The sequence below is a fragment of the Salvia hispanica genome, chromosome 2 (genome assembly GCF_029641045.1).
Source record: "Salvia hispanica isolate PSC_SH4W2 chromosome 2, Shi_PSC_v1, whole genome shotgun sequence".
In the NCBI taxonomy this organism is placed as follows: Eukaryota; Viridiplantae; Streptophyta; class Magnoliopsida; order Lamiales; family Lamiaceae; genus Salvia; species Salvia hispanica.
In genome coordinates this window covers 5,691,967-5,714,866 of record NC_142693.1, presented here as the reverse complement: position 1 = coordinate 5,714,866, position 22,900 = coordinate 5,691,967, and the positions used below count along the sequence as shown (strand labels likewise).

The window sequence follows — 22,900 nt, the reverse complement described above, 5'->3', positions numbered from 1 at the left end:
TGTGTAAATGGTAATTATAAAGTTCATTACTGAATCTTCCTTGTCGATTCTTTTTCAGATTGCAAAAACGAGTAGAACCGCATAAAGTTCATGATAGGCTATAGCTCTATAAATACGTATGTTATTTTTGTGAGTTATATATCAAAGAAAGTTTTGAGCTATTCTATTCTCTCTTCCTGGTCCTTCTTTTATTGCTAATCCTAAAACCCTAATCCTAGATAAGCCACTACAACAAAAAGCTGCATTTAGCAAGCACCGAAGTGCTAGGAATATTCACACAGTGCTAGGAAAAATGGCGTTTTCCGAGCAACAATGGTGCTAGCCATTTGCTCCCTCAGAATTATTTCCGAGCAGGGCACCAGTTTTTCGAGCACTTTCGGAGTGCTCGAAAAAATTGGTCAACTCCTTTTTGAGCAGCTGAATTTTCCAAGCACAACTTGTTTCACCTACGTACTCTTTCCTAGCACCTGCGTGTGCTCGGAACTCGGAATTCACCTACTATATGTTTTACAAGAATACTAAGAATTCTTTGAATTTTTATTTATTATTATTATGATTATTATTATTTCAGTTTCATTTTAAATTCTTATCCAATGACATTAAACTAAAAATAGAAATGAAATAATTAAATTAAAATGACATTAAACTCAGGATGCCCAGTTGAATTCAAAAGCGAGTACTAAACTGTTTTACAAGTCAATTGAGTTCAAAATGCTTTAAATCAAAATCTAGTGATGATGATCAAGTTTGAAGACTTTCTAAAGCTTGAACGCTGCGTGGTAGTCAATTAGGCCAACCACAAGAGTGATGATGATGGCTGCCAAGATGAGACTGGGAGTGTAAGAGAACAGCGGCACTGCTGCAGCCATTACTATGTTTGAGACGACAGTCTTTGCACCAGCATTGTAGTTCACAGCTGATCTCGAAAATAACCCTAGAAACAAGCAAATAATCATATGTTGGTTCTTCACTATGTCAAGCAGAACAGAAGCATACCTGAAGATGAGGAAATCAAGAAATATATACCAGTGGTAACGTAGCAAGACAAGCAAGAGCCAGCCATGTTCATCAGGCCATCATTTCTACAGATTAGTTTTTCAGACTAGCAAATGTCCTTCCAACTGCAATCCCTTCCTACAGATTCACAAATGCAAAATGTTACTATATGATTTGTGACTCAGATTTTCGGGCATTTATCTTTGAGAACTTACTGTGAGAGAAAGTATTCCGGTTATGATTCCAGTTTTGATTGCTAAAGCAGATGAGGGCCATTGAAATACAACATGTTCGAAGAAACAAGAGATTCAAATCAAGATTTTCACTCATGAATTTCATCTGAATACAAGGAGAAAACTGCATAGTGCTTACGGTCTTGATCCCATGCAGTTTGGATTTAAAGCAGACAACTAGAATGGTTGGTTGAATAACTGATGCTAACAGAGTAACTGTTAAAACCCAAAAGAGCTTTAGGTTTTCTCATGCTCTACATTCACCATCAAAATTCAGTCAGTCACAAACGAGTCAGGAAAAACCAAGCAACCAACCATGTTACAATTTGCCTTGTTATCAGCTACAGCGCCAAAAAACCGATTCCCATCACAATTGTTTGCCAAGACCACTGCAAGCAAAAAATAGCTTCTCATTTAGTCAATCCATCATTTTAGCATCACTGATTACATCAAAGATTTGATAATCATTCAAGAAAAGGCCATTTTTAGCTAGAGATTCTACGTCATCTATTTGATGGAAGGCAAAGGACTACACGGGAACCAGTTGCATTTTGGTAGTGAAATGGACTATCCCAAGTAGCCCTTTCAACTACTGCAGCAAGAAAAATCACTGCATTTTGACACAAAAACATTTTATAGCAATAGTAAAAATAATAATTACTATAATAATATAAGAATTATATTATCTCTTCTTATTGACAGATCAGAAGTAGTTATCAATGCATAAAACACTATCTCCAATATATGACATTTGCAATGCGTTAAAATATCAACAGCATAACATCAATAAATTAAGCCATGACATCCAGGCACCTTCATCAAAATAATTTCATCCCTCTTTTATACAAGAACTAGAAATCAATACCACACATAGTAGTCAATAGTTTGTAAGAACATTAGAACTTATTTTCTATTTATCAGTTTTATATGTTTATTACATGTTATGCTCATTTCCCAATTTCATTTCATACTAACTAGATCTCATCCCTGATATTTCCCATTCATCTATCTTAGTAAAGCTATAACCAAAAGGCAACTGTACGCAAATAAAGGAGAGTGAAGATGAAGTTTCTACTTCAAGGGCGACTTATTAGCCACAAATATTTTATTCTGGACATTCTGAAGTTAGAAGCCTCTCCTTACACCCAACAGTTTGTGGTATAATTATGTTTGCGCGACTAGACTTGCAATAAGATGTATGTTTCTTACATGCTATCATGCTTTATCATAAAAGCTCATCACCCATACATAAGGCATAGCAAAACAATCAAACTCATAATGCTTATACGTAGTCTCACTTGTCAAGTAGCATAACTTTTATCAGAATCAAATGGAGCGTAAAACTCCCTAAATCACCCATCCATTGTAAACCATCCTTAACTTGAGATATTGTACTAATTTGCAACCTCCTGTATGACACAAGGCTGCTGCTAATTCATTGGGAGTAACATTTTCCTTATCTCCATCTTCATTATCAAACCCATTCATCATGATTTTGCATGGAGTAAATCATACATATACATATACACATCTCAGGGGACTGATCGACAAACAGAAACAATTCGTTCGAAATTAACAAAACAGAGTTTCTATGTAGTCAATCACAATATAAAATATACATAATGTAATTGAGTTTCCTCCCAAAACCATCAAATTCGAAGATCAGAAATACCTGAGCAAACTAAGAATATATTGGTTCAATTAAACTGCATTGATGAATATAAATTGAAATGTATGATTAGAAGCACATTTATATCGACGTAAAATCGAAAATTTCGGTAGTGTACCTAGAATTAACTTTCAATAGAGACTTTCTGTTCTGCCGGTAGCGGAGCCGTGGAAGAAGCGGCGGCAGCCAGCTGAGATGGAAGCGGCGGCAGTCAGCTAAGGTAGAAGCTCAGGCTTGCAGACGAAAGGGGATAAATCACTGAGTTAGGCTAGGGCTAAAATCTAAATGAAGAAGAAATGGATCGGAGTATCCATTTGCGAGATTGTTTTTTCGTTAAGTGCATTAACAAAACATAAAAAAAGAGTTTAAAATAATACTCCCTCCGTTCGGCTATTAGGAGTCCCATTTATGGACGGCGCGGGTTTTAAGAAAGGTTAAGAAAAGTGGGTAGAAAAAAGTTAGTGGAATAAGGGTCTCACTTATATATATTAGTTTTAAATAAAATGTGAGTAGAATGAGTTAGTGGAAGGTGGGACCCCAATACCATTTATGTAAAAGTGAACCGGGACTCTTATTCGCGAACGGACTAAAATGGAAAAACGGAACTCCTATTCACGGACGGAGGGAGTATCTTCAATGTGCGACACAATAAAAGTGCTAGGAAATTCGCAAGCACATTAAAGATGTGCTAGGGCGTTTTCCGAGCACATTATCGAGCACTTTAAATAATTGATTTATATTTAAATATAGAGATATGCTGACTCCATCCATTTACAATGAAGGGTCTCAATTTTCCTTTTTTGTCTTTTCATAATTTAGTGTCTTCTTTACTTTGTAATACTTTACATAATTGATTTATATTTACTATTAACTCATTTTACTAATATTTTAATAAAATATAATAGTATTTATATATAAAAAATTCACACTCTGACTTTTATTCACTTTCCATTATATTTTTTAAAATTCATTATATTCACTAACTAAGAGCCACTTGACTCTGGTTGGAGGGAGCAATAAAATTCTTTTTATGCGTTAATTATGACATGCAGGAGTTGAGATATATTCCAATAGTACTAAAATTCTTGCGTGTTAAATATGACTTGTATCTAGAACAAACAACACTTAGTTACTTAGTTTAATTAGTTAGGTACGTTGATAAGCCCACTAGAAGATGATAACTTTAATTTCTAGAAATGTTGACTACACCATTCTCTCAACAATTTGAGACACCACCATGCATCGACTCTTCCAACTATAAAATAAAAATGTAAAAAGGAAAAAACTTTAAAAAGTGTAAAACTAATTTGACCTCAAGAGGAACATGACCACACTTAAAGTTTACAAACACGGACTCGATACAAATCATGAAAACGACATGATACTCATTCTTCTTGACACGACCAATTCAAATATAAAATGAAATTAATTGATCATGAAAATAAAATATATAAATGTTGTCATGTTTTATGAGCTGAAATCCAAACCTCAAATGAAATCGCATACTAATCAACAAAAAAATATTACTAGTAAACTGTAAGCAATACATTAATGTTCGCCAATGCCTGCGCCTATTTTTAACCTAAAAGAACAGATAAACGGATCATACCTACCTAGTCTTCCTATAATTTCCAAATGATGCCAGTAAGAGCATATTCCATCAATTAATCTGATGGAAATAAGAGATGATTTAGTTTTCAAATAATGATTTGAAAACAGTAAACTCTCATAAAAAAACAGAGCACCATAAAAAGTTTTATATTTCGTTTAAATAAGAGATGGCAGCGAGACATCGATGCAAGCTCCGTCTCGTCGTCATCTCGCCTCCGTCGCGTCCCGCATCTCGTTTCGAAGAGGCGGCTGGCGAGACAGCTCGCTCGTCACGCGCCTTGGCGACGTGGCAAGCTGTGGTTCGTGCGTGACGCCCACTCGCCGGCCCGCGAGTGGGCGTCGTTTATATCCGTTAAAATTGATTTTTTTTTACATTCAGAAAAAATTAAAAATTAAAAATATATATATAAAAAATTCCAAAAATTATACTAGTTGTTTATAGCTGTTTTTTTTTTAAATTTGTAATTTTTTTCAATTTTTTTACAGCCACCAATCACTTCTATAAATACCAAATCATTCCCACAAATTATCCACCATAAAAAAAACTCTCTATTTTCACTCAAACACTCTACATTCTTCATCTCAAAACAATTTTCTTCTCCCAAATTGAATCAATCATGGATCCATTTGAGTAAATGCGTCTAGTAATCATGTATTTTTTATATTTTTAGGATTTAAATTATAATTTTATTTTATTTAATGAAGTGTGTTTTTTATTAATTGGATTTGTTGAAAATATAAAAATAAAAAATGAAATTGAATGAATAGTTAAAAGATGAGATGGTTAAGAGATGGAGGAATGTAGGTGTTATCTCTTAGTTAAGAGATAGAGTGAAAAGTACAGTGAGACTAATGAATAGTGAAGAGATAAAGGGATTAAGAGATGGATAAAAGATAGCGTTGTGGATGGCCGGCCTTGTCCACCCTTCATTCTCCAACATGTATAAGTAAATGCCGATTTAACTCTACAGCAAATGCCGCGTGTTAAGATTTGTTCTTCAAACTAAAAACAAAAATGTCTGGTTTCCAAACTAATATTATTGGAATCATTTTGGTACTCCATTTTGAATTTGTTTAAACTATGTATTCACACTAGAATTTTTAATGATATTTATAATTTAAAAATTTAGTTTTCTTCAAAAAAAAAGAACGAGTCAATTTAACTTTACCATTTAACTAAAATTTAATGAATACAATCACAAATTAAACTTATTAAGATAGAGAGATGATAACAATACAATCACCCTTTTTTCTAAAGGAATAACTTAATCAACCAATCCTACTTAATCATAACTGACATATTTTCTTTATTTGTTTTCTCTCTAAGCACAAACGCTTAACTGCTTAGCCTTAATCACACAATTGAAGCAAACTAACACTAATTAAACATGAGATTAACAAATAAGCTGAACCAATCTTCTTCTTCTTCTTAATTCTATCCAATAGCCATCATCATCTTCACAAATTCATCGTAATTAACTTGTCCATCACCATCCAAATCAGCCTCCCTTATCATCTGCTCCACCTCTTCATCTGTTAATTTTTCCCCTAGGTTGATCATCACACGTCGAAGCTGCACGAAATCGTATTAATTAGTTTTAATAATTTAATTACGGAAATATTAATTTAAAAGTGAAAGTGAAAGTGAAGTTCAAAGTAGATCCAAGTGCATCTGCATGGTGAAGTTCATTGTATTGGAGATGGATGTGTGCAGAAAGACTATAAAAAAACTGGGTTGACTCATAAATTCATGTGTACAACTGTAGAAAATATTTATATATTAAATTGTCTCTTTATTTATTTTCACCATATTAAAAATTCAGAGATTATGATAAATGAATGTGCCAAAATATCCATTTTGGTTAACATAAAAAATTGTACTCTTCCTTCCTTGATAGTAGACGATGGCAGTTAATTTTAATGCTAAAATATTGGTGTAATAAAACAGAGACGAGAATGACTAATTTTTGCTGATTACACAAAATGAAAATATGTGACTAATGACTATAGACAAAAATTTAATTTTATACACGTCTTTTTTTCCACTCTGTAATTTTGCTAGGCGACAAAAATCCAAATTGGACGAGGAAATCAATGTAATAAATGAATATGATGAAAATAAAAAATATTGTAATTAAATTATGGTACTTATCAAGTACGTACAATATCACTACGGATGATGAGCAATCGTAGTTATCATCTAAAAAACCACACATAAATATAAAATATGGATATGAATAAATTATGAAAACAATAAATTCATCACCTACACAAAATTATGTAAAATGGGTTTCTTTAGATTTAATTCTTTTAACATAAATTTCCAAAATAGTAGTATGGATTAATTGATACCTCTTCAGCCGAGATGTAGCCGTTTTGATCCTTGTCAAACACTTTGAAAGCCTCTTTAAGCTCTTCCTCTGCATCAGTTTCCTGCCAAAAAATCATTGATATTATCAGAAATAAATAATCATATAGAGTAACAAAAAAAAAACTTTTTTTTAAAGAAAAAATAATTTTGTACGTTATTTAGTTACCTTCATTTTCTTTTCCATGAGGTTCAAGAACTCTGAAAACTCAATGGTGCCATTTCCATTGGAATCGATCTCGTTGATCATGTCTTGAAGTTCTTCCTCGGTAGGGTTTTGATCCAAAGACCTTATTACAGTCGCCAATTCTTCAATAGTAATGCAACCTGCAGTTATGTTACATCAATAAATATATCATCAAAATCTCCTAAAGCATGTCAAAAAAAATTAATAATAATAAAGAGTAAAAAGTAGTTTATTAATTACCATCTCCATCTTTATCAAATAGGCTAAAAGCCTCTTGGAACTCCACTATCTGATCTTCCTTCAATATTTCTCCCATGAGGTTTTGTGTGGGTGTGTATGTGTGTGTGTGTGAGAAAGAGAGAGAGATTGAGAGAGAGAGAGAGAGGATGGTTGAGTATAGCTCAATCTTGGCTGGCTTAAGTAGTAGGGGAAGGCAGAAGGGGACAAGAAAACCTTGTAAATACATTCAATTTTTATTTAACATAAAATATACTAGTATAAAATAAGTAGTCAAAAAGATGAAATATACTACTATTAGGGGTCGTGATTTGAGTAGGTCAATTTAGTATAGTGTATTAATGAAATATATAGACGTGTCAAGTAAAGGAAATAACTCTCCCACACACGTCAAATCCTTTAATTTGAATCTAAATCTTATACTACTCCTATAATTCAATGCAAGAAGATTTTTTGTTTATCAATGTATATGTATAATGTATATATTAGGTTATCATCAATCTACATCTAGAGTGTTTTGGTATTAAGTTTCTTCGTTCAGGAAACGACAAATATTTGATATTTTTGTGAAAACGTTACCAAATTTTGAAAACATATTAATACTATCCCAATTCCCAAATCTATTAATTTGTAGACTTACATATAAGTTGGCCCTATAACCTAATTCATTGACGGCTTTATTATGCAACACTTTACCTTTCAACTTGTGATTATTGATATTTAGAATGAAATTATCATCTCTCCACCAATTCACCATACTTTTCAAACCAATAGTAGAAATATCAAATAAAGACAAGACCATGTAGCAAAAACAGACAAATAATTTCCTTTGACCACAAAAAGTTGTCGGGGCAAAGTTTGTAATAGTGTAATTATAGAGGTGAATTGATATGAATATGGAGGTAAAATTCAAATTATATGGTTATTTATATAGTTATTTTGTTGTTACAGCTGTAGTGTTTGATGGGTAGGGAACAAGGGAGTCAAGTGGGGAGAATTAGAAGAGAAAGCTTAAAAATAAGGTATAAATTGGAAAGCGTGTTTGCAACACTCTGCAGCCAAAACCAAAGACCACGCTGCGCTTCTTGCACGAGGGGATCTGCCTTCTGTTTCGCACGTGCCACGCATGTGAGCATCGCTCGTAATCTTGTTTATTTCGTTGGATAATGACGAATTATCAAAAATTATTGGGCCGTGTTTTAATGTTAATAACGGATCTAGAAAATGGAATTTGTGGATCGATTACAGTGAATAATAAGATCGTTGCTGGCATCGAAAGTGCTGTAGACGACAGGCGAATAACAAAAGTAAATCTCAATATCTAGCGTAGAGCTGTTGCGTTCTAAAATAGGCGACAACTTCAATTTAAAAGAGTTTTTTTTAGCTATCATGGATTAACGAGGAAGTCGTTATCCTCTTATAGTTTTATATTTATAAGTTGAGTATATATGGATATTAAAATATTTGTTTTTTAAGTTGTTAGTTGTTACACTAATCTTTTTGTACGGCTAATTAGATCATGATGATTTTTGTATTTGACAAGGTGAGTGGCCGGTGGGGTATCATTTTATAAATAAAAATTTTATACATGATTATGAGAGCTATTTATGAGTATAAACTATAAAATAATTAATTCCATACGGTAATATTATGTCGCGTAAACATAATTGTGCAATTATTTCAGTATATTAAATTCATAATCCTTCATTATAATGTTATTAACTGCGCATTTCTATGTAGCCTTAGCCCTTATGAGAATAAATGCATGTTAGTTTGTTATATTTTATTATAGTTATTATTTTTATCTTTCATTAATTTCCAATTGAATTTATCATTGCGGATGCATCTATATGACTAGATGTTCTATTTATCTTCCACTAAACATGTATAACTAAATTGCACAAAAATACAATCACAAAAGAAAATTGATTTTTGTATAGCTACCAGCCTAGCTACCACCTTGCATAATTATCACCAAATTGATAATCAGATCAAAGTTAATTGATTTTCTTCTCTCTTTTAATTTGGCTCTCAACGGGCAATATATGAATATGCATTAGATTTACAAGTATTTATTTATAAATAGGTCAAAGGATGATAGATCAATATAATAAGTTATATAGTAGTATTAAATTTACAACAACTTCGACCAATTAATTGTAAAAACTTCAACTTAATTATAGTCTTAGACCATCTAAGTTAAATAAGAGTATACATAACTTAAATTTTCCCATTTAAATTTTTTAAAATAACAATCGTCACATACTATAAACCTAGATTCAAACTGTCAAACATTAGTACTAATTTAAATTATCACATCAACTTTTACGGTCATACCATAAACATAGTTTGCAATTTAATTATAAACAACAAATAAGATCAAAACATTGCATAAACAGCTAAACATACTTATAATTAAATTAACACTCGTTTTGATATCAACATTCCAACCAAGCACCATGACTCTCTCACAACTAAACTTTGGTAAGACCCATATTAATAAATTAATATTAACAGCTTTGAGCTTTGGGAACTGCGATAAACCTTTTTATTCCAAAAAACACAATTGTTAAAAAATTAATTACAATTACAGCATCAAAACGACATAAAAATGCTTGGCTGTCAACGCGGTTTTGTTCGCCATTGGCTCAGCTGACGAGGTATGACACCTGTAACCCATCCACAATTCCACGTGTAGCTAGTTTAGTTTCCTATTTATTCAAAACTTTATTTATTTAGGAATCGATATCCCTTCATTAAATTATGATTTTTTTCATGTTATGATATTAAAATATTCTAATAAAGTATAAAATAGATTTTGTAATCAGTAAAAAATTCAGCAATTCAACAGTAATACTCTCTCCATCTCAAATTACTTGAGTCTATTCCATTTTGGTTTATTCTAAGTTATTTGAGTTATTTTTTTAAGCTAAAAATAAATCATCTAATCACACATATTTTATTCTTTTTTTTACTTTACTCTCACTTCTCTTTCTTAGTTTATTTTCTCTTCTGGTACTTTTTTTAACTCACCAAACATAATTTTTTTTAAATATCGTGGAAAAATTGAAATGCCTCAAATAATTTGGGATTGAGAAAATATGATTGAATAATTTATTAATTTAACATTAATCAAAATAATGTCACGCAATCATATTTAGCCACCAGCTCTTACTAATTAGTATTGTACTCCTATCTCATTCTCACAAAATACTATAAACTCTAATTAAATAAATAAAGTTATTTAATTTCGTTCGACATTCTAAAATGTGACGTTGGTAATATTACATAACGGCATCTCCAATTGAATACAAAGAGGGACTACTATACCCCCAAAATTTGTGATATAGTACTAATAACTAATATGCAATTTACAGGAAAAATCAAAAAATAAACAAAGTTGATGACTTTAATTGCCATTACTTCTAAAACTATTTATCATTTGGGTGATTCACCCAAAGGTTAATACTCAAATTCACATCAAATTGATGAACATAAAAAGTGACCTTTATCAATATCAATTAACTTCTCTCATGGATATACTCGAAGAATTTGTATCAAATTCACATCAAACTGATGACTAATATTCAAAATTCACATCAAATTGATGAACATAAGTAGCCAAATAATATTAATAATAATAATAACAATAAATTTTATTGGTCATTTAATGAAATCCAACAACTAAATTCTGAAATGATGGGTCGAAAGTACAAAGTCAGTAGTGCCTACAGAGTTCAGACCTTATTATATTATGTTATGAAATGCTTTACTCCGACGTTGAAGACTTAAAGTAGTGAAACAAGAAACAAAGGCACCGACAACTTTATTAAATTTATTCAATAAATGCTTATCTTCCAAAGTTAATTCAAAGCATAATAATGTTATCTCTAAAATTGACTTCTGATTAGCACATATTTATTTGGTTGCAAGAATTTATCCAATCAAAACTTAAATAATGCAACTAAATTATTTGTAAAATGGGCTCAAAATTAAATCATATGTATAAATGAAACAACATCTGCGGTTTGCTAGGAACTATAATTAAAATTATCGCTGAAAAGTGGATTTTTTTTTAAGTTCAGTCAAAATAAAATATACTCCGAATTAATAATAAAAATAATCTTGAAAATAATAGAAAAATATTGATACTACTAGTCTACTAATAAGTCGAAGATGCATAGAAATTCAACAGCCGTGTGATTGTGGAAACTCGAATAAATCATTAATGAACACGTTTTCATCACTTACGCGTACTTAGCTTTGAATAAAATATTTAAATTTCTTTGTAAAATTATACTTCAATGTTTCATTAAGAGTATGAAGATGTAGTTTTCATAGTTGTTGGCAAAATTCATTTTAGAATATTTTGACTTCAATTTCCAGTTCCAGAGTTTGAATGCAAATATATTCATAAAGTTTTCAGAAGACTTTTTCTCCCCTCATTAATATCTAATTTTTCTAGAAAAATATGTACTCTTACAAATTTTAAACTTTAAATATACTTAAATATTTTAATATATCTTAGCAATTTGGAATAACTAAATTTAGTTTTGTTTATATTAATACAAGGTAAGAATCCTTCTTTATAGTATTTTTTTAAAAATTAGTCAATATATGAACTGAACCGGAGCCATGCATATAAAGAAAACAATTAAATCCTAACTGCAATCCTCATTTAAACTTATTAACATAGATACAAAATTAAGTTGTAAAGACAAATATATGAGCAATGAACCTAAATATCAAAATTTATATTGTTGAATACAAAACAATAAGAAATCAAAGTATTACGTCTACTACTCCATCCATACATGATTACACTGTCTTACTTCTTGATGACTTGATGTGAAGAAATATGGACGATCTCGTGTATTCAAGATTTTCTGTTTAAGAGTGCAATAAATAATTATAACAATTTGGAACTTCAAAATCCAAAAAAATCTATTTTTCTTATTTCTTTAATTTAATATTTCAATCAAAGAAAGATAAGATTTTAATGGAATTGAAACCATCACATCTATTTTTCTTATTTTTCAATTTAATATCTCAATAAAAAAACCACAAGATTTAAATGGAATCGAAACCATCACTTTTTGAACCGTTGGTCGGTTCAAGTTCCAAAATTCCGGAACCAAAACTGTGCCTAAACCTCCGGTTACGGGGCTCCAAACCGGAACTGCGGAACCACCGAAAAACCATGAACCGAGCCGGAACAGCAAAAAAGTCCGAAAATCGATGTTTCGGAATCGTAAAAAACCGTCGGTTCGAAATCGAAACCATAACTGCGAAACACCCTCGCAGCTCAGATCCGATTCAGCAGTTTCCAAAACCGAAACTGGCAGTTTCAGAACTGTGGGCATTTTCCAACTCAGTTTCCTTGGAATGAAAGGATTATTTATTAACTAATTTTTGGGGATAATAGCTAAATGTGAGTGGTAAAAGTTAGAGAAACGTAAGTGCTATTTTTTTTATGTAGTATTAGTTTTATTGTAATAAAATGTGAAAAATCTACCTACCACATATGTTAATAGTGAACCATAACTAGTAGTAACGGATGTACCAAAATAGCTAAATGAAGCATGTAATCGCAGGGCTAGAAAGTAAATATCTACTCTCACTCTATTATAAGCTGAGACCTGAGAAACAGGATGATCATATATCATATTACATGTATATATACGTAGGGTCCATTTGGTAGCTATATTTTACTAGGATAGAGGACTTATTCAGTTTTACTTGGGAATTGAAAATCTCAACCTAGGAATACTACCCATGAGATTGTTTATAAACTAACATGGCAAATCCCAAACTCAGCTACCAAATGGGGCCTAGTAAGGTAATAATAATGGCATCAACTGTTCTCCGGCCACTCGGATGGCTTCTTAACGCTGCGTAGCTGAGTTGAGTTCTCAAAGCAATGGTAGAAACCGTAATGTGGAAACCTCTCGTACCACGTATCTTGTTGAACATGAGTGTCCCAATGCTCACCACAGCTGCTCTTTCCATACTTGTGCACCCACCCCGAACCATTGTGGCCTTCACCCCATGTTCGGTTCCAACGGTCTCCATATTTCCCTTCCCACCAGCTCTCCCCTTGCTTCACCCCCTGGCTGTTTGCGTCAAAATTCTCATCCCATTTATCGCCCCATTTAGCCCATCCATCGCCCTCAAAGCGCTCAGCCCATTTGTCTGTGTATTTCGTGCTCCCTCCGTGTCCATCATACTTCTCACCCCACCTATCATGAACAAGAAGAGTCAATGAACTAAACATGTTATGTATATAGATAATCACACACATATGTCTCATGTCAGTTTCATTTAGTTGTTTCATGGAAGCATTTAGCCTGATTTAGGTACCTTTCGTGCCAGACGTGTGCATGACCAGCTTCTAAAGGAGTGTTTGGATCGATGCTGCACCACTTGTGAGCCCACTTCTCGGCTTGGCCTGCACCATAGTGCTCAAACCATTTCTCCTGCCACTCAGTCCCTTGCATATTGACTCCCCACTTTTCTGCTGTTTTCTCAAGATGGACAGAACCATCAATCTGCACGGTTTCACCTCTATTAGACTCATCAAAGACGCCATTAGGAACATGCATTTATCGATTCTTGAACCAAAAACTTATCCCTTAGAAAGAAGTAATGTGTGTTTCGTTTAAGTAATTGTGTACATTTTGAACGAATTAGTTTTGGTTCGTTTTCGGTTTCATATGGCTGTTATATAGTGTACTACGCAGTTTCAGAAGATATGGAGCTTCACAGATGATAATGGAATCACATAGATAATATAATGCCTAACCTCCATCATCGATTCCCTCCAGAATTCACGCCACACATTTCCTGCAGCATCCCGACCAGATTTCTCAGAACCAAGCTCCTTATAAGCAAGCTCATCAGCAGCTTCCCAGTATTTGTTTTCCCACTCAACACTTTTATCAGCACTAACGCCTCTGATCAGCGTCCACTTACAAACCACCCCATCGGGCCTTTGTTCTATGCCCGTCTCCTTCCACCACCTCGTTCCATCAGGGTTTACTCCCTGGTTGGATGCTTCATTCATTTCACTCAGCGCCTCAGCTGCCTCAGTTGCATTGGTCGAGAATTCAACATCCCGTTTCTCTACCTCCACAAAAGACTGAAGAGGGGGTATGGGGATAAGATTCTGACTTTGAAGCATTTCAGTCTCAAATGGAATCGACAGAGATTCCATGCTTCGCTCCTGTTCCAGTACAGGACTGCTTGGAGCTGAAAATGGAGACGCTGGCTTGAGTTTAGCACTGCCGAAAGAATCATCACCTTCACCGCCATCATCTTGTAGAGGAGGTGCCCAAGCCCAGAAACTTGGACCTGGCGTTCCGCTGGTCGAGTTACTAGACTGTGGCACCGAAATGCTGGCAATTTCCCTCCCTGGCCAAGTTAAAATATCAGAGCAAATCCATGCTACACCAAGAATAAGCAACAATTTCAAACTATTGAGAAACGCAAAGACAGAACGGCCATTTAGGTTTCCAGTGGTCCTATTGAGATAATGATTTTGCCAAGATTTTAACGATCAGCCATCTATCAGTAGACATTAATAACATCCTCGAGGACAAGAAGCCGTAACTGTAAAATGGTAACATATGACATCTAGGATCGACAGACGAAGAAAGAAGGAGCAATGTGTTATCATACAATTTGACATTAGGCGAAACAGAAGCTAGAAAACATAATTTGTCGACAAACTAAAAGGCAAGTTCTTGGATCAGAATCATACAATAATCATTAAAAACCACATAGAACTAAGTTAACGAGGAGTTCTTCACAATCACAATCAATACTCAATGATCAGAAGCTGGTCTAAGTGAGCAATCTCAACCACATTTTCAACTAAAATCTTGAACATATAATAACCTTTTTCAACTAAAATCTCGAACATATAATAAAATTGGAAGCTTGAAAAGAGTAATTAACGGATTAATTAGAATAGTACAACAAGTATTACATAAATCTTGAAATGAAATAGAATGATGCCAAAAATCAACAAAGTTGCAAGATACTATCTCATGCCTAATTTGTCTGAGCTTTCTCATCCATAAACAAAAAATACTGTACACTTATCAAATAAAATTGCAAGATGAGAAAATAAAATTGAGTTTTTTAATAAATAAAATAAATTAGAAATAAAATTGGGGATAAATCAATTACCCTCATCGAGATCGCCCTCCTCACCACCACTGAGAATGTCCAGCTCTCCGGTCTCCGGCTGCGGAGGCGCGCTGTCCTTGATCAACGCTCTGGTGGCCGCAATCGCCGCGGCGGCACGATCGATCACCTGCATTCTCTGCACCTTATCCCTCTCCTCCGGCGGAACCTCTAGAAGCTTCTCGAACTCTCGGCTCCTTTTCTCCAAATCCTCCGCGCTCTCCTCCCCCGAATCCTCCGCCGTTTTATCCGCCATTATCTCGAACTGCAGCGAGCTTCTCTCGCGCTCCCTCGCCTTCTTCCACATGTCCAAGTACGAGTCCGCGCTCTCATTCGCAGCCTTCACTCTGGAAAATCCCGCGATTCTCGAAATGCTCATCGCACTGTGCTGATTCCCTAAAATATGCACGGAGCGCCATGGAAGTGTTTTCTCTGAGATGGTGAAAAAATTACTCCCTCCGTTACGGCGGCGGAGGGCGGTTGCGGCGGTGGCGAGTGAGTGAGGTGGGTGGAAATGAGTGGCCATTTCTGCGGATTAACTGCAATTGGTGTTGATTTGGAGTGAAATTGAGGGTGGTGAAGGAGATTTGATTCGTTTTTCACCTTGTTTGGGGGGAATTGAAGGAGATTTTCGTGGAATTGAAGGAAGGTTTAAGATGCCTTGCTTCAAGGTTCGATAAAAAAGTTGCAGGATTTAACGGAAAATACCTGCCCATTCACGTGTGCTGTTGCTTTTCGATGAGTCACGTGGGAAGTGCGATTTTGCGAGGAATTGCAGGGAACTGTATGTGAAGTCGTGTAGGGAACTTTTCCGAGGTGAAGTTGTTTGCCTATTGAATTGACCTCAGTTTTTTTCATTAATCAAGACGACGTTACTTTATTTGTAAACCAATGTCTTTTTACGGAAATTGAGAATATTGTAGTTCCAAAAAAGAAAATATTTCAAGTGGGTGTGAAATGTAAAAAATTTCAGTGGACCATATGTAGATATGATGAGTTGGTGTGCCCAACAAATAATTATTTGACAAGTAGAACTCTATAAAAGTTAATATTCCAACTGTACATAATTATACATGGAAACTGTAAATCAACGTTCAATGAGTATTACAATAAATTATAGAAAATTTTCCAAAATATTTTGAACCTTTTTAAATATTCTCAACTACATATTGAATCTAATGGGAATAATATTTGCATACACATAATAATACATGTGTTTTGCAATTTTATTTTATAGTTTTAAAATATTCTTACATTTTTATATGCTATTAAAAAATTAAAAAAAAAAGTTGAAATTAATACATTAGTATGTTAACAAAATTGAAGTTAATAGCCACACTTCATTATTTATGTACTCAGTAGAACACACGTGATATTATATACACAAACGTATATTAACCTAAAATAAAAATTTTGGCTATTAATTTAAATCTTATTGATATATTATTAATTATTTCAACTTTTATCTATTTTTTGATAGAATATAAAAATTTAAGATTTTTTTTAAATTATAAAATAAAATAACAAAAAACATGTAAAATTGTATAAATATATTACTCCCACTAAATTCGGAGTATATATATGACATAAATACAAAATATTTAGATTTTTTCCCATAATTTAAAGTAATAATTGACTTTTAGAATTACATCTATTAATTTCTATATATAATCATATATAGTTGGAATATAACTTTTATAGAATTTCACTTGTCAAATGATTATTTGTTGGACATACCAACTCATTGTGCCAAATAGTATGTCTAGACTAGGGAATTTTTTCTCGTGAAACGTAAATATAAGTTAAAAAGACTATGAGAAAAAGTTGTTTATGTTGCTAGTATTTCTTGTAGAGAAATTATTTACCAAACTTAATTAACACAAATTCTTTACTAGCATGTTGTCATGCATGATATGATGAGACATACAACATCAAAAGTAAATTGACATATATGAAATGACAGATAAATTAGTTTGTCCCTCTGTAATATTCGTGGACGAATAAATACATCCTCTATTATTCAATAATTGTGTTAAGCCATGTCGGGGGAAAGACAAAAACGTCAAAACAAAAATATTGCTCTAATTTATTTTACTACTATCATTTTTGTAATTTCGTGACTATTTTTAACAACTTTCATTTTTTTTTCCCTTTTATCATGATTCACTGTTTGAGTATTTACTACTTCTATTTCTTGCAAAAACTTAATTAGTTAATTTTATTATTTTAACCGTAGTAAAAACTTCACGTTCTGAATTTGGGAAATTGCTGAATTTTGCAAAATTAATTTCACTACCTTGCCGGACAATGATTGGATGAAAAAAACAAATTCTATTCTATAATCATTCATGTTGCTGTCTTGTACCAAATCAATACTGTCGACTTCTTTTTCTCCTATTTTTCCTTGCATTTGATTTTCTTAGCCACATAAACTCGAGCAATTATCAACATCACTTTTGATGATCTTAATTATTGTTAACCTCTTGAGGGAATTAACTAATTGCATTCACAAAATTAGCACTTTCCATGTAATTTACCCCGAATTAGCAAATTTAAATATACATATAACAAAACTTAATAAATAAACATCAATTACAATACACACCATCTTTTATTAGTAAAAAGCAAGCCCATTTGAGCCCATGATGGGAGGTGGAATATCGGGCCGGGTCGGCTGTGGCGGGCCGGGCTCCGGGGGTGTGATTTCGGGCCCATGAGGGGGGACCACCTCGGGCTCCCCCGGTGGCGGTGGCACTTCGGGCTTCGGGGAACCGGGCCCGGACGGGACGGGTTCTTCCTGAGGGGAATTTGGGACGAAATCGGGAACGTCGTGGCGGCGTGGCACCTCGGACGGGAAGCCGGGATCGTGCGTCGGCGGGGCCGTGGGGATCTCCGGCGGTGAAGTTCCGGGTATGTATGTCGGGTCATGAGCAACCCGGAGTAAAGGTAAAGGGAAATTTTGCTTTGGAAATGCATGGAATTGTAGAGTGTTATTTGAGATTGAAGCATAGAGTGGGATGCTTTTCTTGAAGAAATTTGATGAGATTGAACCCAAAATTGTAGACATTTTATTTTTTTGAGTAGCTTAGGGTGATGGATTTTGGTTTAGGTTTTGCAAAGAGAAAAATAGATATAGATAGTGTGTGTGAAGGTGGCAATTAGGGAAAACACGTGGAGTTCATGCAGAGAAGAGTGGAGTTCAAGAATTCGTGGCTCTGAGATTTTTATAAGCAAACAAATGTAATAATTAAAATTAAATATGATTAATTGCATGTAAATGTAATTATATAGTACTCAACAAATTATGACCTAATTAATTTAGGTTGCAAGATAAGCTGAAGCTGAACACACAGAATGAAGTAAAACAGAAACAAGGCAATAAATACAGTGAGGCTAACATTCGATCAAATAGAGCTTTGGGAAATGAATTGAGGTTGAAAAATTGCATCTTTGTCTGTTTCATACATTTTTAAACATGTCAGTCGGAGGGCATTGCTGTTTTGGGGGTAATCGGTCACTCTGCATCGAACGAACGGTCTGGTGTTGATGTCGTTGCTGGTTATAAGACGAAGCTCATGTTTAGGGCTCGATTTCGTGGCAAGATATCACAGTATCCAGCACCTGCAGCCGGAAGACTCCTGTGGACCTTCAAACCATCTGTCCCAGGTCGGATTTATTGGCCCGATGGTCCTGAAACGAGAGCAAAGACGAGAAATGAGTCAGTAAGAGAAGTCGATTTGAGCAACTACCAAGGGGAAACAAGCAGAAGCTTCTTACTCTGGGAGTAAAGGATCTGGTCTTGTTTCGATGTTGATTAGCATCCTGGACAAGTACATTTCATGTTAGAGGATGATAACATACGAAACGAACGTGGAATCTAGTGTATCATCTTGCTTACTCTTTGCAAGCAGCCGAGGCGTTCTCCATTTTCTCAAGTTGTTCCAGTTCTTCCTGTTGAGCAATCATCAGTCATGAAATATCTTTTTATTTCGTTGAAGTTGCTTACTTAATAGAACAACATGGTTGTAGCAGAATCATGAATCATATAATAAAAATGTACTTCGAAATACAAGTTTTGACCAAGGAAACACGAAACCGAAGTTACTCCAGCAACAAGCATTCGTAAACATCATTTGACTATCAAACTGTAGAAAGTCCTTGAAAAATGAAGACTGCACCATATCTGTACAAGCTCATTTAAGAATATCCTCGATTCGACCAAGTTCTTGGAAAGACCGATGAAGCACATAATCTATAATTACTTATATCATAATCTTGAAATCCATGGTTGCATAGGACAGATTTTATGAATAAAATTTTACATGTTCCTCCATTTCTAACTTTATAAAAGCCCAGGTTTATGCAAATCAAAGATGTCGTGGCTGGTTTATGGTATTTGTGGTGGAAGGGAAAAACAGCAAGTGACATCCACTAATTTGGGACCAATGTATATAAGCAAAAATAAATGCAGCACCAAACTACTCTTAATGGCTATATTCACAACCTACCTCTAAATCGAACAAGGGAATTTTTAGTATACAAAACTAGCGTTGATAAGTTCCTGAAGCATATTAGTCTCATTTTATAGGGCAGCAAGTATGTAAAATCAACTTCATATCCTGTAAAGCACAACTCTTTATCATGTTACATGGAATTGGAAAAGGGAAGAACTAATAAACATGTGCGCTCTAAAAATGCTATGCTAAAACCTTGTCGGCCTAATAACTCAATTTCTAACTTCCTTTTTCTCGTTTCATACGACCCATCGCATAACGGTAGAGGCTAACCTGCAGTGTGCATGACACGGGGGATCTTAAAATAGCCTGTGTGTATCCGTCTAGAATAGTTTCAATAGCCACAAAATAATCAAGGTTGCATTCATAAAGCAACAAAAGACTCTTTTTTTCCCTCGGTAACATTAATTTCACAAGTGAAGAAACTTTAAGGTAGAAGAATTTCAGAAAGATCTTTTCCCCTTTTCATGTACTCAGCAACAAAATTTCAACAACAATGCCAACCACATCAAAAACACTCCAATTCCCTAAAAGGAGACCAAAGAAGTACTTTCCTAGTATCCATCTTATAATCATCAAAATGTAAAACAAAGACACACACACTGAGGAAGATATTCCTCCACACAAACACACACTGACACACACCCAACTTCGGTGTGAATTCACAGTCCACCCCCTTTCACACCGTATCACACACACTGAGGCAGATATTACTAGTAAGTAATAAGTGTTTAGATACAAAATTCAAAGCCAGTAAGAATCACAAGACAAGTCTTCAGATTCCACAGATGTCCCTTGGCTGAAAATTACCAGCTGTTGAGGTATTAAATTGACTAAGTTTAACGAACTAAGGTAGCCCCAATGTGAAGCTAAGCAAGAAAAAGACAACTGCACAACGAAAAGTCCACTGCCCAACAAATTAGGGCAGCAATTTTGTTCTCTTCCCCACAAACTAACAAGAAAGAACCAAAGACCAACCAAAACAGAGCTCAATCCCAATGCACCATTAGCATCAATTTTTCACAAATACACAAACAGGGCCTCAATAAAATCACAAAAACAAACAGTGAATGAAAAAGCTAAAATTTATGGAAGTCAACCGAAACATACCTCCAAGAAACGAATTTCTTGCTCGAGCCTCTTCAATTCAGCAGATATCCTGTGCTTCCCTCGAGTATCTGCTGCTCCAACGCCCGATCGCACTTCACCGGAATTCCCTGTTTGCATTTTGCTTCCGAATTGACGAATTTGGGGAAAGGGAGAAATAAAGGCCTCCGCAATTGTGGTTGCAGATTTATGCTAGAAAGGCATTCTGAGAAAGGGGAAATGCCAGCTTCGTGATCAGTTGAACTAGCATCTGAATCTGAGAGATTAATTGCAATCGTGAAAAAGGGATTGGGCTTTAGTGTTTGGATTTATGCGGGCGTTGTTTAAGGTTCGTAAAAGGAAAGCAAAAGGCAAGAAAGAAAGAAGCTTTGCTTTGGTTTCTTTTTAATTTGATTTTGTCAAGAATCAAATAATGAGAATGAAGGGAAAGGAGCTGCACTTTGTTACTGCTGTGGTCAAATGGATTTGTGTCTTTTTCTTGTCTTATTCTCTTCCCCATTGCTTTTTGGTGTTATAATAGTGTAGGATAATAGTTAAGGAATTATTGCTTGCCCCACTAATTTTCATGTTTTATTGGTGTGCTAATGATTTTTTTTTCTTTTTATTACTCCCTCCGGTCTAAGGAAGATGACCCATTTCTTGGACGGCACGAGATTTTATGCAAATTTATTTTGTATGTTGAGAGGATAGAGTGAAGTAAGAGAGAAAGAATAAAATAGAGATAAAAGTGTTTCCATTTTAAGTAATGAGTCACCTTTGTTGGGACAAACTAAAAAGGAAAGTGGGTCATCTTCAATGGGACGGAGGGAGTATTATTTAGGTACTATTACCCGATATTTTACTCGCGGATATATAGCTCAACTGGTCGATAAAGAGGTGATTGAGTATAAGGTTACGGATCTAAATCCCGATAAGGTTACAATGTGGGATTTTCACGTCTGATGCCGAGGGAATTGTCTTTTAAGTTAAGAATAAAGTTGAAGAAAAAACAAGAGTTAATATAGTTAAAACAGAAAATTAGTCATATAATTTTAAACGTCTCAAAAGAAATGTGAATGGAAAGAGTATTTTTAGAGAGGATTGTTTTAGAGGAGATCAAAGCGAAATGAAATTGGCATCATCGGAAACTAAGCTATTTTGAAATAGTACTACATTTGATCATAATTAAAATAATATTTACTTTTAGCATGAGTTTTGATAAATTGGTTGAATATATTATAAGTGAAATAAGTGGATATAAAGTGAATTCCACTTCTGATAATATTAGAGTGGAATGTTAATAAATTGGTTGAATATATATATTAGAATTGATACCTAAAAATGATTACAGTGGAGGTAGTATTATGGACCTTAGATATATATAAATTCTAATGAAGTGGATAATAACCCTTATCAAAAGTAAGGAGTAATAATTATGTGTAAGATATCAATTGTCAGCTGGTGGTGAGTGACAGTGTCATTTTCAAATGAAGATAAGATCTACTTTTCATTTTATAGGTTAGGCATGATTACTAAAATTAATTTAAAATATTGAACTTTTTAAAATATAATAAGTACTATAATTTTTAATGTTTGATTCGTTTACATTATTTTTTGGAAAGAAATGCTAAAATGGAGCTCGGAATAATGTCTTCTTTAAAAGTTTATAGAATAACAAATACTACTATTAAATAAGTCAAAAAAAATTATCATAGCAAATTCTACTTAATATAGACATGAAATACAAATCGAGCATCTAAATAAAAGTTTAGGTATTACTCTAGTGTAGGAATCCATTTATGAAATTCACTC

General features: G+C 34.0%; 3 protein-coding genes and 1 long non-coding RNA gene across 5 annotated transcripts; all 4 read right to left on the bottom strand.

Annotated features, from left to right (window-relative positions):
• Positions 1-617: 617 nt before the first annotated feature.
• Positions 618-3,224, bottom strand: LOC125217174 (uncharacterized). The gene is made up of 5 exons (XR_007175599.2): positions 3,017-3,224; positions 1,369-1,618; positions 1,212-1,252; positions 1,027-1,134; positions 618-934 (listed from the first exon to the last, which is right to left on the bottom strand). It is a non-coding gene; the product is annotated as an uncharacterized LOC125217174 (long non-coding RNA).
• A 2,467-nt stretch (positions 3,225-5,691) lies between these two features.
• Positions 5,692-7,480, bottom strand: LOC125192392 (calmodulin-3-like). Its single transcript, XM_048089970.2, has 4 exons — positions 7,305-7,480; positions 7,047-7,204; positions 6,862-6,942; positions 5,692-6,082 (listed from the first exon to the last, which is right to left on the bottom strand). Exons 1-4 carry the CDS (start codon positions 7,378-7,380, stop codon positions 5,945-5,947), a joined length of 453 nt encoding a protein of 150 aa, XP_047945927.1. The 5' UTR covers positions 7,381-7,480; the 3' UTR covers positions 5,692-5,944.
• Positions 7,481-12,898: 5,418 nt separating this feature from the next.
• LOC125202369 (protein LIKE EARLY STARVATION, chloroplastic) lies at positions 12,899-16,198 on the bottom strand. Its single transcript, XM_048100752.2, has 4 exons — positions 15,492-16,198; positions 14,104-14,711; positions 13,662-13,849; positions 12,899-13,540 (listed from the first exon to the last, which is right to left on the bottom strand). Exons 1-4 carry the CDS (start codon positions 16,012-16,014, stop codon positions 13,156-13,158), a joined length of 1,704 nt encoding a protein of 567 aa, XP_047956709.1. The 5' UTR covers positions 16,015-16,198; the 3' UTR covers positions 12,899-13,155.
• Positions 16,199-18,843: 2,645 nt separating this feature from the next.
• Positions 18,844-21,564, bottom strand: LOC125201845 (guanine nucleotide-binding protein subunit gamma 2-like). Of its 2 annotated transcripts, none has more exons than XM_048100110.2 (4): positions 21,113-21,564; positions 19,387-19,439; positions 19,266-19,310; positions 18,844-19,178 (listed from the first exon to the last, which is right to left on the bottom strand). In XM_048100110.2, the coding sequence occupies exons 1-4, from the start codon at positions 21,227-21,229 to the stop codon at positions 19,094-19,096; spliced, it is 300 nt and encodes a 99-aa protein (XP_047956067.1). In that variant the 5' UTR covers positions 21,230-21,564; the 3' UTR covers positions 18,844-19,093. The 2 variants fall into 2 exon arrangements, with proteins under 2 accessions (XP_047956067.1, XP_088922304.1); XM_089066178.1 differs by lacking the exon at positions 21,113-21,564 and adding an exon at positions 20,276-21,086.
• Between the last annotated feature and the right edge of the window lie 1,336 nt (positions 21,565-22,900).

Excerpts from the sequence above, each read along its gene's own strand:
- LOC125192392 (XM_048089970.2), bottom strand. The coding sequence starts at position 7,380 with ATGGGAGAAATATTGAAGGAAGATCAGATAGTGGAGTTCCAAGAGGCT. Across the intron at positions 7,205-7,304 it reads ATTTGATAAAGATGGAGATG|GTTGCATTACTATTGAAGAA; the intron begins GTAATTAATAAA and ends ACATAACTGCAG. Across the intron at positions 6,083-6,861 it reads GCTACATCTCGGCTGAAGAG|CTTCGACGTGTGATGATCAA; the intron begins GTATCAATTAAT and ends GATTTCGTGCAG.
- LOC125202369 (XM_048100752.2), bottom strand. The coding sequence starts at position 16,014 with ATGGCCACTCATTTCCACCCACCTCACTCACTCGCCACCGCCGCAACC. Across the intron at positions 14,712-15,491 it reads GGAGGGCGATCTCGATGAGG|GGAGGGAAATTGCCAGCATT; the intron begins GTAATTGATTTA and ends TAACTTGGCCAG. Across the intron at positions 13,541-13,661 it reads GCACACGTCTGGCACGAAAG|GTGGGGTGAGAAGTATGATG; the intron begins GTACCTAAATCA and ends TGTTCATGATAG.
- LOC125201845 (XM_089066178.1), bottom strand. The coding sequence starts at position 20,407 with ATGTTACCGAGGGAAAAAAAGAGTCTTTTGTTGCTTTATGAATGCAAC. Across the intron at positions 19,440-20,275 it reads CCGTGTCATGCACACTGCAG|GAAGAACTGGAACAACTTGA; the intron begins GTTAGCCTCTAC and ends ATTGCTCAACAG. Across the intron at positions 19,311-19,386 it reads GCCTCGGCTGCTTGCAAAGA|GATGCTAATCAACATCGAAA; the intron begins GTAAGCAAGATG and ends GTACTTGTCCAG.